This window comes from Bidens hawaiensis, unplaced genomic scaffold (assembly GCF_021521415.1).
Source record: "Bidens hawaiensis isolate Kalapana, Puna unplaced genomic scaffold, B.hawaiensis_p1.1 tig00003241_1, whole genome shotgun sequence".
NCBI classification, from domain to species: Eukaryota; Viridiplantae; Streptophyta; class Magnoliopsida; order Asterales; family Asteraceae; genus Bidens; species Bidens hawaiensis.
Genome location: NW_027491177.1, coordinates 593,836 through 612,717, shown reverse-complemented (window position 1 = coordinate 612,717; position 18,882 = coordinate 593,836). Strand labels below are relative to the sequence as shown.

The 18,882-nt window shown below is 34.5% G+C and overlaps 1 protein-coding gene and 1 pseudogene across 2 annotated transcripts; both read left to right on the top strand.

Annotated features, from left to right (window-relative positions):
• Nucleotides 1-204: 204 nt before the first annotated feature.
• LOC143622658 (DNA (cytosine-5)-methyltransferase CMT3 pseudogene) lies at nucleotides 205-2,028 on the top strand (annotated as a pseudogene).
• A 4,608-nt stretch (nucleotides 2,029-6,636) lies between these two features.
• On the top strand, nucleotides 6,637-10,089 carry LOC143622689 (AP2-like ethylene-responsive transcription factor TOE3). Of its 2 annotated transcripts, none has more exons than XM_077093759.1 (10): nucleotides 6,637-7,107; nucleotides 7,366-7,391; nucleotides 7,471-7,501; nucleotides 7,608-7,695; nucleotides 7,907-8,052; nucleotides 8,294-8,338; nucleotides 8,833-8,924; nucleotides 9,009-9,163; nucleotides 9,283-9,484; nucleotides 9,732-10,089. In XM_077093759.1, exons 1-10 carry the CDS (start codon nucleotides 6,671-6,673, stop codon nucleotides 9,875-9,877), a joined length of 1,368 nt encoding a protein of 455 aa, XP_076949874.1. In that variant the 5' UTR covers nucleotides 6,637-6,670; the 3' UTR covers nucleotides 9,878-10,089. The 2 variants fall into 2 exon arrangements, with proteins under 2 accessions (XP_076949874.1, XP_076949873.1); XM_077093758.1 differs by having other exon boundaries at nucleotides 9,006-9,163.
• Nucleotides 10,090-18,882: the final 8,793 nt, after the last annotated feature.

Genomic DNA, 18,882 nt, shown 5'->3' with positions numbered 1-18,882 from the left:
GTGTTGACTCGCATCTCAATTTAAAGGTCTATTAAGCTGTGAAAATTATAAAAAAAGCGCACCATTCACGTTGTGGTGTAACATGTTAAATGTCTTTGTGGGTTTAAGCTGATTCAAAGCCAATAGAAATTGAAAGCTACAGTCTTCTCATACTCAAGCTCTACGTACTTGATTAGACGTATTTCTATCATTTAGATATAATTAATGTTTGCAAAAAATGAAAAAGAAATAGAAAATGAAAACGAGGCAAGCAAAAAGAGTCAGGGGTGAAATGAGAAATGAGTTAGCAGAGATTTTCAGTCATTGCCAAAGGAGTAGGAAAGGCTTTGCCAGTCCTTTTCTTAGTTGGTGGTGGAGATTATCTGAATGTTGTAAAGGATGAAAAAGAAATAACATAGGATAATGGTGAAAATGATGATGATGATCTTGGTGAAGAAGTATTTGAAGTTGAAAAGATTTGTCTAAATGTTATGGTGACCCAAAGTACATCAAGCAATGTGGGCTATATCTTAAGATTCGTTGGAAAAACTATGGTCCTGAAGAAGACACTTGAGAGCCTTTAAATGGCTTGAGTGATTGTCTGGAGAAGATAAAACAATCTATAGTGGATGGTTTCCAATCAAAGATTTTACCGTTACCTGGGGATGTGGATGTTGTTTGTGGTGGCCCCCCTGTCAGGGTATAAGTGGATTCAACCTCATTTGGAATAAAGATGATCCATTAGACGATGAGAAAAACAAGCAACTTGTAGTTTACATAGACATTGTTGAGTATTTAAATCCAAGATTTGCATTGATGGAAAATGTTGTAGATATAGTAAAGTTTGCTAAAGGGTTTCTCTATAGATATGCTTTGAGTCTCCTTGTTCCATTGAACTATTAAACACGTATAAGCTTAATGACAACATGTTCTTATGGGCTCCCACAATATAGGATGAGATTGCTCATGTGGTCTGCCACACCTAATGAGAAACTACCCTGAGAGCATTCTCATCCACCCCCCTATCCCTAAATTCAAAATTACACTAAAGCACACTATATTTTTTTCTCTCTTTTACAATTAAATAATATTTTTATACCTTTATCGTTACCATTTCTCTTTCATTCACTCACAACTACTTTCAAATATATTTAAAAATTATAGGGAGGAATAGTAGCTTTTCAAATATACAGAAAAATCACTACATTTTCTAAAATATAAAAACTCTTCACTCACAACACCCTAAATTAATCTCTAAATTATAAAAACACCCCGTCATATAATATGGGGTGTTGGATGAGATTGCTCTGATACCCATTACCTACACATAATGTGGTTACAAGGGGAGCGTTTCCTTTAGAATTTGAGTCAAATGATGTTACTCATGATGATGTCAAGGGAGCTGAGTTGGGAAAGTAATTGTTTCTTGGTGATGCAATTTTTGATGGAATTCTTTACGAAGACGCACCCAAGACATAATTCCAGAAGTTTATAAGACTAAAGAAGGAAGATATGCCAGGATTTTCGGGTGTGGGTGTGGATTCTTCCGAACATCTTTTGTATGATCATCATCCGTTAAAGTTAAATGATGATGATTACCTGCGTTTCTGTCAAGTTCCCAAGAAAAAGGGTGCAATTGTGCAAATTTTAGAGATTTAAAAGGAGTTCGTGTTCATAGTGACAATCATGTTGAATGGGATGCTCATATTGAGGGACAATTATCGAAACCATTTGGACGTCTATGGTGGGATGAAATCGTACATGCAGTTATAACCATAACCACACAATTAAGAAATTCTCCATGATATTCAAAATCAAGTTTGTACTATTCGTGAAAATCCAAGGCTTCAAGAGTTTCATGACTACTATAAACTTCTTGGCCCCATTAAAGAAAGATATATACAAGTTGGAAATGTAGTGGTTGTTACCATTCCCCGGGCATTGGGTTACTCACTGGCCATGTCATGCAAAGGTATTGCTACCGAAGGGCCAGTTTTCATTTTGCCAAAGAAGTTTCTTAGTTAAGAAGTTGTTGCATCCCCTCAATAACTCTCAACATGATTTATACATTATTTATGAATTGAGTCAATGCATTATGTACCAGATTAATTACATTTCATGACATGTAAAGCTATTTGTACTTTTAACCCAATTGCAACATGGGTCGTTTAAGGTAAAAAGCTATGCAATCGATATCGTCGATATATCATCGATATATCAGTGATATATCGGTTATCGGTCCTTGGCGATATATAAAGAAGAATATCGGTTCAGAATATCGGTATCGATAATATCAATGATATTGACCTATATTTGACCGATATATCACCGACACTCCCGATGTTAATGTTTTAAGTCTTAATTATCAACTTTTAGTGTTCAATGTTAGTGTTTTACGTCTTAATCAATTCTTACTTTGCTACGATTGTTAGTGTGTTGCAATTTGCAAAAGGTTAGTTTGTTCATGGTAGAAGGCTATACAGAATTATTAGTGTTAAATTGCTATATATATGAATTTTACATGATATTAAAATTAACGATATCCCATCGATATCTCACCGCGATAACCGATATCTCAGATATCGGTCCTTGAACGATATCCGATATTTTTCCGCATTAACTGCTTAGTTAAAAAGTTCTTTATAAAAAGATAAGCTTGAAATGTTAGCGGGTTAATTTTTACAAAGTTCATGGGTTAATTAGAAAATTATTGAAATCAAAAGCGTGTTTTGAAAAGCTCGAATTTTCTTTGACCCTAAAGCAGAGGATCAACGGAAGCATCTTATTTTTTTTATTTGTGTGCAGTTGATCATAGAATGTCATATCAAGTTTGTTGGTTTGAAGAGAATGAAGTTGTAGATGTTGAAGCGCAAAAAATAAAACAAGAATGCAGTGAGTTGGTGGATGAACCTGAAGATGATCTGATCGTGTCTGAAGATCATTCGAGTTACAATGTCAAAGAAATGGTTGGCACAAAATCGTCCGCAAAAGAGAATTAGATGTTGATCCTCTCACATCTAATGTTCCCAATCTTACAGTTGCCAAACCAAACCAAAAACCGAGAAAGAAGATGAGGTTAAAAATAACTGGTCCATCAAGTAAAGAAAGTAAATAATCATCCGAGTCATGAAATTTTGGATATATTGAATTTAGAAACCCTTTAGAATTCGAGATTGACGGATAATAAAAGAAAAATAATGAAAGAAGATCAAGTCTCGCTTCTTGCAACAGAAAATAAGCAGTTGAAGAGGAAGCCTTGTCAAAATCACAAAGTTCCAATCTCAATATGAAGTTTGACAACCCGTTTTTCAACAAAACTATAGAGTCCAAAGATTGGGAATTGGATAAATGAACACAACAATTGGTGAAGTTGTGATAAAATGTAGTGAAGTGATCTTCGAGAATTTTTGGGTTGATTCAGTTCAACAAAGGGAATTTTATAAAGTTGTATCAAAATCCATTGCCTTTTTAAGAGTTAATTCTCTAGCAAGTTTCGAGAAAAAGATCATAGCCTTCATCACTAAAGGTTTTAGAAATTATTTGTTCATTGAAAGCGGACTGTTCAAACATTTGGACCAATACAACTATTTCATCACTTCATTGCATAAAGAAGAAGTCAAGAATTTGATATTACACAAGCCTATAGAGATATTGTAGTGCTAATATTAATGCTAGGCTTGCATATGTATTTTTGATCAACTTGTAATCGTTTATTATGTCACTCAGTTAAACTCTTGTAAGCCAATGAGGAAAATCCATTGGACATTTTGCGTGTTATTTAATACTATTGGGCCTAGGGGTATATAAGGCAATGCATACTCCCTAGGACACCAATCCTTTGTCATTCATTCCTATCCATACTCTCTCCCTACACACTCCCTTTCGCACACTTCACTTCAAGATCCATTGCAGCGATAACATATTCGAGTGTACAAGATGGATTCCGCGCTCCTTGTGCGCGGATTGATCTGAACACTAAATTTCTAGATCTATTTCGAGGAGCTACACATCTCGTACAATCAAGTACAAAATCTATAACATAGACGTATATGCTAGAAAAGATTTCCCATAACATACATACAATCAACTTGTTTTACATGCAAAAAGCCTGAATTGCTAAGTGATATCTGGGTTTCGTAAACATTAAAGTAAAAGGGGGTCATTCACATAAATTTAAATTTCACCATGCGGGCAAATTTCATATGTGATTGTGCTAATGTGTTGTTGAAGTAGGTAGCTTTTGAAGGTACATACCAAAATGTTACATTTAATTATATTTGGTTGTATAGGTGACTAAAATTTCGTCACACTTCTTCCGGAATGTGTCGTTAATCAATGTTGAAATTTGTGGTATTTGAACTAAATCTTTTCATTTGGTTTTAGGTTGGTTAATTATTTTTAACATTTGATTTTGCTATGTTGGAACACAATACGATGTGTATTTTTGTTGTAAAGGATGTATTTTTATAATATTTTATTGGATTATAACTCGCTCATAGGTATAGTATCACTCAATAATGGTCAACATAGTCATTCCCATTCTGAAAAATAGTAAAGACAGTTTGGGTGTAAAATACGAGGTCTAGAGTTTATTTTTCACAATGTTCAACATTTAGCTGTTCATAATAATAATAAATACATATACATATACATAAAAAGCAAAATGGTCTCAATAACTGAATAAATTATTATTAGCAATATGCCGTAAAGAATCCATCGGTAAATGGTTCTAGAGACTGTTATATCTATTGTGATGCTATTTGTATCTCTGAATTTTTTGCCTATAGTATTTGTTAATCAAAACCACCACAAAAAAAATAATAATAAAAAAAATCAAGAAGTTATCTTGATAATAACCATTAGAAAAAACATAATTTGTGATCGTTTTCGCACGCTTTTAACCCTTTTTAAGTATTGATGTTTATGTGTGCTCACAATTTTGTTAATAATCAATTCCACTATGTTTTACCAGATCTCGAAAGGCAAGCAACAACCACTTGTCTTTTATCCCAGTTCGCTCGTTTGTGTGAGGGTCGTATTGGCGTGAAGATGGCACTCTTGGTGAACTCTCATTGTGTAAGAGGGTTACTCCCAAAACTAATTTATAACATATTTTGCTCATAAGACTATCTCATACACTTAATTGTGCCAAACTTCATTAGTGTATCACGGTTAATGTCACGTGCATCACACTTCATCCCCCTTCACACCATTTTCACTTTATTAATGAAATGCATCACCTCTTCCTTACAACGATGAATTTCAAATAAAATAATTATTTCAAAATTTTAAACCATTATAAACACAATTGTCCACAAGCCTTTACACACATTTTACAAATAGTTTACACATAGTTCATACACATTTCTTCCTACAAACCACAAGAGCTTGGAACAACCCAATCTTATTCCCAGTCAATTAGTAGGAGGACGGCAAAGGCGTGGAACTGGCAAAAATTGGTGGCGCTGGCAAAGTTGGGTATATGTTTATAAACACTAAGACAGATAACAACAAAGATCACATGGTTTTTGGAAACGAGTGTTTGAGTATCTTGTGCAAGAAAGTGAAGGAAGGAATTGTACTATTTATTAAGATTATAGTACACAATAACTGAACACAAACGCTAAAGCAATAAATGAACACGAGGATTTAACGTGGTTTCGGTCTAAACTGACATACGTCCACGGATGGCAACTAGGTATATTATTTATAGAGTGACAATGATTACAAGTTCATAGAGATAATATATAGAGATTAATCTAGGATTAGTATTTTATTATAAACAAGTAATCTAAACAGGACTGAGCTTGGGTCTGACCGCCCACACAAGTCTCCACTTTTGACTTCAAATAATAAACCGGGCCAAAGAAGGCATACAAAGCCAACACTATCCATCAAATGAATTCGAACAAGAAGACTATGTTAAAAGAAATTAACATTAGCAATCGTGGGAATCGATGCATTGAATTTGAGAAAAAATTCTAGTATTTTGTAATTAATGATATGCATTTTCTATTTAGTTATATTGTCATATCACATATGACCGTTTGGTTTGATTTTTTAAATATATGAGTAATTAAATAAGCACTTTTTAATAGGCAGCAAAATTTCTTTTTTTTTCACAAGCAGCGTTGTGCTGTATGGAGATCACCACGAGCGGCTGAATTGAATAAGGTACGACATTTATCATTACCAATGGCCTAAAAGGTTTGCGTGAGCAAATGGTACCTCTTCGGTGTATGCATAAGTCAAAACACGTTTTCCATGTTCTTTTTCTCATTCAACCCGGTCCATCCATAATAACCAAAATTTGATATGATAAATTTCATATTGATTAATTTTATTTTATTTTGCGTCGGTAGATATTTCTTGCTTTTTTTTATTTACCAGGTGTGTATATACCCAAATATAAAAATCAACTTATTTCCAAATATCAACAATATACTAGTACCCCACTTCACCTTTTTTTATTTTAATTTTTCGATTTGATTAACGTCGGATAGCTGTGAAAGAAAGATCTCAACTCCCTCAAACAACAATAAATACACACAATGCCACTGTCTGTTTTGTGTGTATGAACCAAAGTACCGGTAAGAGCCATAACCTAAATATATATATATTTATATCTGATCATCAAATGCAGAGAGATTGATATATATAGTTTTATTGATTTTGTATATATAGGCAAATAATGATGTGGGATCTTAACGGGTCACCTGATCGACCAGAGGAAGCTGAAGAATATTATAACAATAACAATAATAAAGGTAAACAAGTCGAAGTATCCGCATCAAACTCCAGCTCATCCGTCATGGTTAATGATCTAGAAAACCAGAATTCCGACGAATATGACAATTCCGACGAGGTTGGTTATCGGAATCCGCCGGTGACGCACCAGTTCTTTCCGGTGGCTGACTGTGAAGTCGCCGGAGTGATGACGGATTCTTTGCCTACTGCTAACTGGGTTGATGTCAAATTCTCCCAACACTCATTGGACCCTCCATATAGTAACACTGGATTGGCCGGAAAGGTCAACAAGAAGAGCCGCCGTGGACCCCGGTCTAGAAGCTCTCAGTACCGTGGTGTTACTTTTTACCGGCGAACCGGCCGATGGGAATCCCACATATGGTTGGTTGATTTTTATTCGTTTTATTATTATTATTATTATTATTATTATTATTATTATTGTTGTTGTTGTTTTTTCTAGCTTCTTCTATTCCCAAAGTGTCGTCGTCATCATTATTTTAAGACCACATAATACACAATTTTTTATTATTATATCAAAACAACATTATTTTATTATTGGCTTTCCTTTTTCTTTTTATTTATCTATTAACCATTTTTTGAAATAATATTTGGGCCTAAACTGAATCATGTTTTGTTCAGGGATTGTGGGAAGCAGGTTTACCTTGGTATGTTACATTTTGTACCTTAACATTTTATTTATTTATTAACGTGCTAGGTTTATTAATTTAATAACCGTACCAACAGGTGGATTTGACACAGCACATGCAGCTGCACGGTGAGCACGCACGAAATAAACTTAACTTCTGTTAACTAAATTATTATCTTAAGTTAAATAAAAAAAAATTGAATCTAAGGAGATCGATTTCTACTGGTATATGCAGTGCTTATGATCGGGCAGCGATCAAGTTTCGGGGCGTGGAGGCGGACATAAACTTCAATCTTGAAGACTATGGAGATGACCTAAAACAGGTGTGTTTTTGTTTTTTGAGAAGGCAAGAGCATAAAAAGAGTATATTTTGTAAATCAGATCTCACCTTATCTTTAACAGTGGTGTTGCAGCCTTATCTTGAAACACCTTTTACATTTGTTTATGGTTTCTCAAGACAAAACAGAAATGTAATTATGGTATTTTTGTTTTTATTTATTTTGGTGATATATATATATTGGTTTGAAACATCAGATGAGCAATTTATCAAAGGACGAGTTTGTGCATGTACTACGTAGACAAAGTACCGGTTTTCCTCGAGGCAGTTCTAAATATCGCGGCGTTACTTTGCATAAATATGGTCGATGGGAAGCTCGAATGGGTCAATTCTTAGGAAAAAAGTATGTATTTAATCTCTCATGAAAACACTAGCTAAAATAGCAGTAGTAGTAATGATTTTTTAAAATAAAAATATTATTATTATTAAATAAGTGGGTAGGTATATGGGTAACACTATCTGTCTAGCTAGCTGTCAAATTATCACAAGATAAAGAAACAAGACACTTTGGAACTATTGTTTTTGCCTTTTTGGGGTTGGTTCAATTAATTATGCCATGTGACAAATTTGGGTTTGTATAACAGGTATGTGTATTTGGGTCTTTTTGACACTGAAGTTGAAGCTGCCAGGTAAATGCTTGTTTTCTTGAGGGTACTTAACTGTCAAATCTTAATAGTCAAGGGTTTTAAATGGGAATATAAGACTATCCTCATCAACAATTTCACAATCTCAATCTCAAATTATAAAATTTATTTCTCTCCTTAATCTACATAATTTAATTTATCCCAATCTTTTAAACACATTCACAACCCACCAAACTTAAAAAAAATATTTTTTTTAACGAAGTCCGTTTTAAATAAAATTTATGTCAGAATGTTCATAATTTTTTTTAAGAAATATCGTGTATTTAATTATTTTTTTTAGTTCGAATATTAAAAGTTAATTGAATAATTAAGTTATTGGGGGTTAGTTTGGATTGCAATCTGGGTTTGCTCTACCAACCCAGATTGCCAATCTAGATTGGTAAATTTTCTTTTTCAATTTTTTTTAACTTTGGGTCCACCAATTTTATTATGAGATTGTCAATGGGAGTAGTCTAATGTTTCTTCGATTCACTTTTTAGGGCTTATGATAAAGCTGCAATTAAATGCAATGGAAATGACGCTGTTACAAATTTTGATTCCAAGATTTATGAAAATGAACTCAACTCCCCTGGTAACATATTTATATACTAGATACGTACATATTTATACTACATAAATGCACATATATATTGATTCTTTACTTTAATGTAAGAAGGATCTAACAACACATCATCGGATCATAATCTGGATTTGAGCTTAGGGGGAAGTTCAGACTCAAAGAGACCACAAAATATAGAATTTGGAAATAATCGCCAAATGCAATCGAGTCACGAGTCTAACTCGATCCACTTTGGAACCAGTAGACCCGCGGTATGTTCAACTTTTAAATATATACTAGAAAAGATACAATTATTATAGTTTGCTTAATATTACTCACATTTTTTCCCGTTACAACTAAAAGTTTACATATGATTTTAACTTCTGAAAAGGCTTCCGGTTGGTTTGATGGAGGGAAACGAGAAGCTTATAATGAAACCGAGACATTCCAGATTCTAAACCAGACACACATTGATCAATCTCGTGTTCCATCAATAATGGGTAACAATGTATACGGGTATTTTATGAGACCTGCTGTCCCGACCATGCCTCATACGTTCAACCAGAATGCTATCAACTCGACTCATCAAGTGAGTCACTCTATCTCTCTCTCTCTTATTCAATTGATTAATTTGTTTCTCAAATATCATAGTCATATATAGTTAAGAAAAGTAAGGTTATATAATTCAGCAGTAATTATAACCAAGTTTTTTAAAACGTTTCATTAATACCACTCAAATTTGTTTTTGGTGTTCCAATGTCATGATAATGAAGATAACAAAAATTAATGAATATTTGAAGTTTTATAAATTTGAAGTCAATATATTAATATGGCGGGAAGTGCAGATGCAGTTTAGTAACAGCAGCGTGTACGGTGTAGGAAGTGATCCATCATCTCTACAGCAACACCAAATGTATGCAAATAGTGGTGCAGCATCATCAGGATTCCCACACCAAAGATTATTTCACATCCGACAGCCGCCCTAATATCTCACACCAACCGCTACCACGTACAGTACGTTCAACAAATTAATGATGTTTTCAGCTCGATCCAATGCGTTCTTTGACCATGAAAGACCGGTGTACGTTTTGGGTTGACAAGTATAGCACACCGAATGATACCGTTGACTGCTGACAGTTGACTTGCTGCTTATAAGCTAGGGTTCTTGATGAGTTATGCATGTAAAACAAATTACAAGGAGCACAATTTCGATTTTTTTTCCTTAGATGGTTGTAAAAAAACATTTCATGTGTTAATGGGTAGAAATTTATTTATCTTGTCAACGTAGTTGAAAACATGCTTATATATAATTATATAAATATAAATAATGTGTTGATGTACGTGTGAATAGGTGTAATATAAATTTTCTTTAGAAAGATGACTTTCTTCTTGTGTTAAGTCATCACATTTTTTAAATTGGAGAGTAGTGTTCACTATGGTCAGACTATGTTGTTTTAACCGAGTTTACGCTGGCTTTAGAGTTTGGCTTGAGCGTTTCCACGGGAAGCCATACCGTCGGTTGCCACTTAACAATCGTTGTTCTGCCACAAAAGCAAAACTCTCTGGCAAAATACACTGTGGGACGAAAACTCGCGTGGCCAGGCCCGGGATTTGAACAGACAACCTCGCAAGACATAGCTTAAATCTTTTCATTACTATAATCCATCCAATGTGACAAAAATAAGAATTGAACTTGAGACTCTACTCGAGAACCTAATACTTGTGGAGGATGGGTGTAGTTAATGTAAATAACTCGTTTCATATACTTTTTGTTATATATATTTTTTAAACATTTTTTATTATTATTTATATTTATGTTATCATGTTACCATAAAACTAATAATGAAAGCCTATCGGTACTCTTTTAGAAATATCACTGATAAATGAAATAGTCATAGAAATTATAAAATTTTGGTATGTAGTACACTTAATTAACTTAAAAGTTCTCATCAAGCACAATTTTTTATAATACAAAGGCATCTTCAAAAATGTTTTTTTATGTTTACATCGTGGTACATTAACTATCCGGCCATCGTTACAAAACATACGATTAATGCTAAACTTTTAACTATAGTATCCTTATTTTAAGTACAAAAATCTTTCATCATATGTCACAGTGACGGTTAGAGATGACACACAAATATTCATTCAAACTCGACCAAAATATCCAAAATATTCAAGACTGTAAAAATGATACGTATTCATGTATGTGATCAAGTATAGGATTGATAAATATTATATATATATATATATATATATAGGATGGATCTTGCGAAAAGTGATATTACAGCGAGAAATGCGAGAAGTGAATGTATAACTCCATTAATCCCAAATTTCACTCCCTTTCATATGATGTTACATACATATATGTAGGTCGGTTGTATTTATGTCTTAATTACACATTCAAACCAACCTACAAACATATAAATGTACCGAGCCACATTCAAACCTATGTATCTACACACATACATATGCACCTACACAACGCACCTACACATAAGAAAGGAAGTGAAATTAGGGATTAATGAAATTACACATTTACTTCTCGCACTTCTCGCTGTAAAAAAACTTCTGAAATGACCAATATATATATATATATATATATATATATATATATATATATATATATATATATATATTTACAGATTCATACACAAGTATGGTGTTAAGTGATTAACCTAATTACCTGAAACCATAACCTATACCATATATCTAAAAAATAGTTATATTTTCCTTTAACCATTGCTAGTAATCAAACAAGCTAAAGTGAACTATCAGTGGCGACGGCAATAGCAACGATAGTAACATTATTAGTACGCTAAAACATGCTAATTTGATTACACATGCTAAAAAATGTTAAGAAAAGGTGCTTTAAAATGTGAATAATTCGAAGCTTAGAGCATTCAGCCCTGATAAAATAATTGGCAGCAAACTCTCAAGTTAGAACAACTGTTCCGTCTACTGAATTTTTCAAGCGTTGACTTAGTGTTATTTGTGTCTAACATATTTCTATATTTCTATAATAGAGAACAATTATAGAGAATCCATAGTGGTTCTCTACATATAGAGATTCACTATATCATATAAAAAATATACTTACAGAGGTTCTAATTTGAATGGACTAAGTTCAAAAAATACACGTTCTTTCTTTAATAGAGACGTAAAATATGTTTTAAAAGAGATGTTAAATACAAGTAACTAACTTATGTAAATTATAGTTATAATTTTTATTCTAGTCATTTGTAGCATTTGTATCCCTTTTGTATTGTATTATAATTAGTTTATGATCATGTTAAATTTATTTTTATTATAACTTTTATCATTAATAAAAAAAACTATATTATTTCTCTTCTCGGTAAAATCATCAAAATTTTGTTTTTTCAACAACTCACACTCCTTAACTTTATTACTAAACTCACAACATCCACGGGATTTTAACTCTTATCATTTAAAAACAAAAACGTTTTATCTAAAATTTTAGTATCACTAAACTAATGACTCTTAATTTGTAACCAACAAATTGATTGCTTAGTGGGTGATTTTGATGTCTCAAACCATTCGACGAATGTTTTCAAAGGTTTTTTTTCCTTGTGTCATTTTGTTTAAACATGGTGTACTGGGCCAAAGCTATATCATATTTATCTTTTGGTACCTAGGATTCGATGATGGAAATAATTCCAGGAGTACAAATTAGGTATGTACGTCATCGACCGCCATACGCTCCGTCATCTCGCAGCCTTGTTCTAAAACTTGTGCATTGGCTATGCATTCGGGGCTACTCTTCATGATTTTGGATCATTCATCATAACAATGTCACATGTGGTTTTTTCCTTCATCATTCAACCATACCACTCAATACATGCTATACATCATTCTCCATGACTCCATCAATCCAATTATTTATATTATTTAACTACAAAATAGAAAATAAAAAGAAATGGAAAAACAATTGATTGGTTAGTATTGAGCATGAGGGTGGTCACGTAGATCACGCCACTAGTGACCTGGAGGTGGGGTGGGGGCACGGTGTTTTAATGACCTCGCATCACTGGTGAACCAGAGTGACTCATACCTTCAGCCCTAGTAGACCAGTATTAAAATTATATATAATGTTTAGTTGTACGTTAACTGAAAAGTTAATTTTTTTATAATTATTCTTTGTGTACGACTACTAACATATTAATCAAAAAATATAAATAATATTCTATTATATGTTTTCAGAAATAATTGAAGGTATGATGGCATTTTATCGAAAAATAAAAGCAAGTAGAGGTGAATTGTCGCAATCGTGGATGTCCTATGAATCAATTATGGTGAACCGAAAAGCAGTCAAAGAATCGCTTATGGCTCTTGTTTATGAGAGGGACTATACCTACATAAACAAATACTCCTAAACACCACTTTCTAAAAGTATATTTTGTACTTGCGTTGCAAAATGTTTATTCACACCAAGTGTAGAGGGTGGCTAGTTAAAAAATAAAAAAATAAAAAACCTTTGTGTACTCATTAAGCTCTTATAAATTGGTGAGATTATGGTTTAAGAAAAAATCAATTATTTTCAGTTTTGTTAAAAAAAAGGTTAAAATATGATATTTTAATTGGTTGTATTTGTAGTTGGTCCCATTATTAGGGAGGACGGGTTGGAGCTAGATAGCCAACCATCTAGCTAGATGAGCTCATCAACACCGTCGCCGGTGCCCCCATCATGCGTGATGGGGGATCCAGCGTGATATATATATATACCGAATCACAATTACCTATATATATGTATGTATATTAAAACCCATCACACTACCACCACCCCACTAAATTCCATCACTAGTGATGGAATGTGGTGGGGTGAGGTGGCACACCACCATTGGGTGTGGTGGGTGATGGAAATGGAACCACCCCTCCCCCCTTATACCCCTTGCTTCGATACTACAATGGCACTTGAAGGATCATTCACTCATTTGACGCCCTCAATTCTTCATGCGTAATGGTGATTTGACGCCATATATATATATATATATAGTTTTGGAAGAAACAAAGGAGATATATAAACATATGGCTCTAATATCATAAAAATTGTTTATATACGCGCGTCTCTCTAAAATTACATAAAAAATAGGGGATGTTATAAAAAGAACGATTTTCCCTCACATGTTAATGCAAGCCATGACAACTTAAAAAACTAAGTTAGCCATACAGGATGTAAAATGTGTAACCAAGACGAAACGTAAATGATGGTCATAGTAATTTGCAAATATTGAGGATAAAACATACAAGTTGAGTGTTGATACCGTTTTTGAGGTCGGCTTAGATATTTGGCGTCGTTGATATTTTTCGTCCACGATGATTGTTCATCGTTTTAGTTTATTCATTATTGTAACTTTAGTTAGTTTCGTAAAACGATTTGTTAGTTAATTAGAGTGTTGGGTTGGTATGTTATGATTGTAATGGGCTTGGGTTGGTGGATAAAAAAGCCCACCAAACTCATAATGTCCCAACACTATGTAAAGGGAATTCCACCATGGAATTCCCTAACACTTACATTTGTAAAATTTTGGTTTTGCGAGTTATCTCATGAGAAACTGACCGAACCAATGAAGAAGTCCAAGAAGTTTATGATGATTTCTCGTGTTCATCTTTTTCTATTTCTACACTTTTATTGTTCATGGTTTTGATTTATACTTATCGATTCGAATGATTTCCGCTCAATCGGACATGTTAGATCTGATACGTGTTAGATCCATACACATCACGTGGGCCAACACTGAGATAAACATAATAGATGTTTTATGTAATTTAGTCACAATATAATGGGTCATATATAGAGAAAAACCTAACTCAAATCTTAATAGCGTTTTTGAATGAAATCACAATTTTTGCACAACATATTAGACTATGCGTTGTGGAGTCGCGAGTGATCGACGATAGCCACGTCGGCCACGAACACCACAACGGCCATCCGCGAGCGGTCGCAAGCCTGCTTGAGGTGGCTAAAGTGATCGTTTTAAGGGAATGTTTGGGGGGGTGCCATTTGACCATTTAAGGTTTTTTCCCCCTAAATTTATCTGTATAACAAACACTTTTACACAACAAAAATCTACATAAAAACTCACTCATTCTACTCATTTCTCTCCAATACACCCAATTACAAACCAAAAAATGCAATGAAATTCCTTTTATTTGTCTGACTCTTCGGAGAAAGACAACCTTATTTTTGAAGCCGGGAGAATAACTGTTAACCGGTTGGTTGAAAGCTTTCAAGGACGACAAAGACTAACAAGACAACAACTTCTTCCTCGAGATCGAGTGGGCGCTAATGAAACTTTGGTACGTCACTATTTTAGCCCTGATCCCCTTTATGACAAACAAAATTTTAGGCGTCGGTTTCGAATGAGTAGACAACTATTCATGTGTTTATTAAATGATTTGTCGGACCAATATCCTTTTTTTCAAGAAAGAGAAGATACAATACGTAGACCGTGATTCACGACCATCCAAAAATGTACATATGTTATTCGTCAACTAGCATATGGAATTTTGTTAGATGCAATGGATGAATACCTAGAAATGTCTTAAAAAGTTTTGCGAGGTTCACTTCATTTTTTGTGTCAATGGATACATATATACATATATGTTTCATTTTGTTATATTTATGAACTGTTCGAGGGTTTACTTGGCAATGTCTATACATAGGGATCATATCGATTTACTCACGAGGATATTTGCGCAAACCAACTTTGTATGATATCCAACCATATACGCGGTGCACATTGAAAAACATGGTTTCCCTGGAATGCTCGGTAGCATAGACTGTACGCGTGTTGGATGAGATATGTGCCCTACGACCTGGCGAGGTTATTTCCACTGAGGTGATCACCTCGGCCCCAGTATTATACTTCAGGCGGTGGCCAACCAAGATCTTTGGTTTTGGCACGTGTGTTTTGGTATTACCGGGTCATATAACGACGTAAATGTTCTCGAACAGTCACCGATATTCAATGACATTATTGAAAGGGTTGAGCCAAATCAATCGTTTTATGCGAATGGGGTTCAATTCAAGCATGGCTATTACTTGGTTGTTGACATTTACAACGAATGGTCGACGCATGTTCAAGCTTATGCATCTCCAGTTGAAGACAAACGAAAGTACTTTTAGAAGAAGCAAGAATCGACACGAAAAGATATTGAAATGGCATTTGGAGTTCTAAAGAAAAAAAATCATTTGATTCGAGGCCGCTACGGTTTTGGTTAAGGGAGAAAATAATGGATGTCGTTTACACTTGTATAATTCTTCATAACATGGTTCTTTAGGACCAAGGAATGGCTATTTGTCAAAACTAACAAGGTGACGTCCCACGAATCGAATCGACAATCACCGATGATAACGTCATATATCTCAAGAACCGCAAGGTCCACGGAAACCTTCGTCATGAGTTGGTCGAGCATTTGTGGTGGGCGTCCCGATGATCTTGTACTAGACTAGTATTATTTGTTAATACTTTTATTTTAATGTAATATTAGTTTTTAGTTTCCAAATTTAAAAGAAAATAATAAATATACAAATAAATCAGATAATTCCCTGAATCCACCGTTCGGCTTAACCACAACAGGCTTAGACAGCTTCATCAAGTGTCCAGTCAGCATCCATTTAGTACTGCATGGCACAATATTATTGGATTGTTGGAATTGTTGGAGCCAACATATTAGATCCGATATCCTACAAATATATCTGACACCCTTACGTTTTTTAAACCAACCACATCTAGACACATACACACATGAACGATTGGGTCAGAAAATTTTTTAAAAAGCTGACCAGTTAGTTATGGCGATGACTTATTAAACATTCGGTCTAGCAGTCCAACAACCTTTAAACGGTTGGCTGTCTTTAAATATCGTCAGGCCTTCATATCTATTTTGTCGGGCCCTCATATATATTCTGTCAGGCCTTCATATATTTTCATAAGCATTATAAATGTTTAATGTAAGGCACTGTCAACGGTTCCCTGCATTTCAGGTCGGATTTACTCATAAACACAGTTTTACAAATCAGGTTATCTAAAACTTTCGCGGAAACGTTAACTTTAATAATTCGTTACAAAGCATTTAATCTTTTCTTTAAAACCATAACATAAAACATCATATTTTAAATATCATTTCTTCCATCTTCATATGTCAGTCGTTCAATCCATGCCATGTGTTGTCCTCATGCTAGCTCTTTCGTGTGATCACCTGAGTGCATACTAAAAGTCAGCTACACTGAGGAAGTTCTAGTTAATCAAGCAACTTACTATACAACCACTACTTGCATTTATATACGTGTCCGAAGACACATAGTCGTCTATCTAACCTGCTCACCTTACCGCTAACCCCTTCACTGCCCCTACGTCTTAGCCACTTGTTTATGGAAGCACATAGAGGCTTGCCTTCCCACGTACTTACGTTATGCCACTTATTTAACGAAGACACGTAGAGGCTTTTCCTCCCACGTACTATCGTCGTGCCACTTAATAACGGAGGCACGTATAGCTTTGCCCTACCACGCACTCACGTTATGCCACTTTAACAACGAAGGCACGTATAAGCTTGCCCTACCACACACTCACGTTATGCTACTTTAATAACGAAGGCACGTATAGGCTTGTCACACCCACAATTTTCGACTAACGGGGTTTTACCATGAGGCGCGTGACATACCAGGATCTAGCTATGTGTCATAACGAACAACCAAAATACAATGGAAAGTATTTAAATATTATTGCTCATCATAAATGAGGTACGTACATTTACAATAAAGTTTTTACATTTGCGAAAGCGTATAATTTATGAAAACACTTAAAAACCCATAGTGCGTGTCAAGACGCCCAGACATAACATTTCATTAAAGACTCCCAGCATAATTCGATGCTTAGTGGGATCCATGCATCCTAGACTCATTTCAACTTCGCACGTGCACCTTAAACACCTGAGAAAGACATGCTAAAACGGGTCAACACAACGGTTGGTGAGTTCACAGGTTTGAGTTTAAAAATAAGTTTGTTAAACAAACCATTTAGTAAGTAAACGTTGTAATCAATAAAGCGTGGATAATGTATGCATTAGTAATACCGCTAGTTAATTAGGCTAGCAATCATGTTATATTAGTGTGAGTTCCATTGTGACCGAGGCTGACTTGTTAGTATGTTTACACCCACGGAGTCTAATATAAGACTAATGTGTTTCTAGTAAATGAGACGCCCGGCGACTCCCTCAACCGAGAGCCCTAAGGGGGTTCGTCAAACCTAGTAGTACTATTGCCGAGCCAATGTACAATTGTTAACGGTCCAATGTGCGTGGGAGACTTCAGTCTAAGTGCACTATGTACCCATGAGGTATTAAAAAGTCTTCAATTATCCAAAAAGTTTGTATGTTGCATGCTTTCCCCCCAAAAGGAGTAAGCAAAAAGTGGGGTAATGAAACTCACCTCGAATGCGGTTCAAATTGAAAGTCAACTGCCTAAGTCAAAGTTGTTCTAGTGCGTAAATCATACAAGCACTTTAAGTATTTGCTATGTGATTCCTAGAACCCTTAGTATCCAAACAATTCCCTTGTTTATTTGAAGTTTGACCAAAGTTTAACTTTTTGTTAACTTTGACCAAAGTTTGACTTTTATTGACTTTGAACAAAGTTTGACTTTTCATTTGACTTTTGACCAAAAGGTCCAAGTTGTTGACCGTTGACTAAAAAGTCCAAGTCTCGATGATCGGAGATTAAAAATTGAGTTTTGTTGACCGTTGACCAAAATGTTGACATTTGACCAAAATATTAACCTTTGACCAAAATGTTGACCTATGGTCCAAAATGTTGACCGACGGCCCGTTGGTGACTTTTAACTAATTCGCTAGACTTAGAATAATCACATTATGTTCCTAATCACAAAAATCAAGTAATGTACACTTAGCCAATTTTCTTACAATCTTATGGCTAAGTCTAACTTCTACCACTTTCAACACCTCACAAG

Excerpts from the sequence above, each read along its gene's own strand:
- LOC143622689 (XM_077093758.1), top strand. The coding sequence starts at position 6,671 with ATGATGTGGGATCTTAACGGGTCACCTGATCGACCAGAGGAAGCTGAA. Across the intron at positions 7,108-7,365 it reads CGATGGGAATCCCACATATG|GGATTGTGGGAAGCAGGTTT; the intron begins GTTGGTTGATTT and ends TGTTTTGTTCAG. Across the intron at positions 7,696-7,906 it reads ATGGAGATGACCTAAAACAG|ATGAGCAATTTATCAAAGGA; the intron begins GTGTGTTTTTGT and ends TTGAAACATCAG.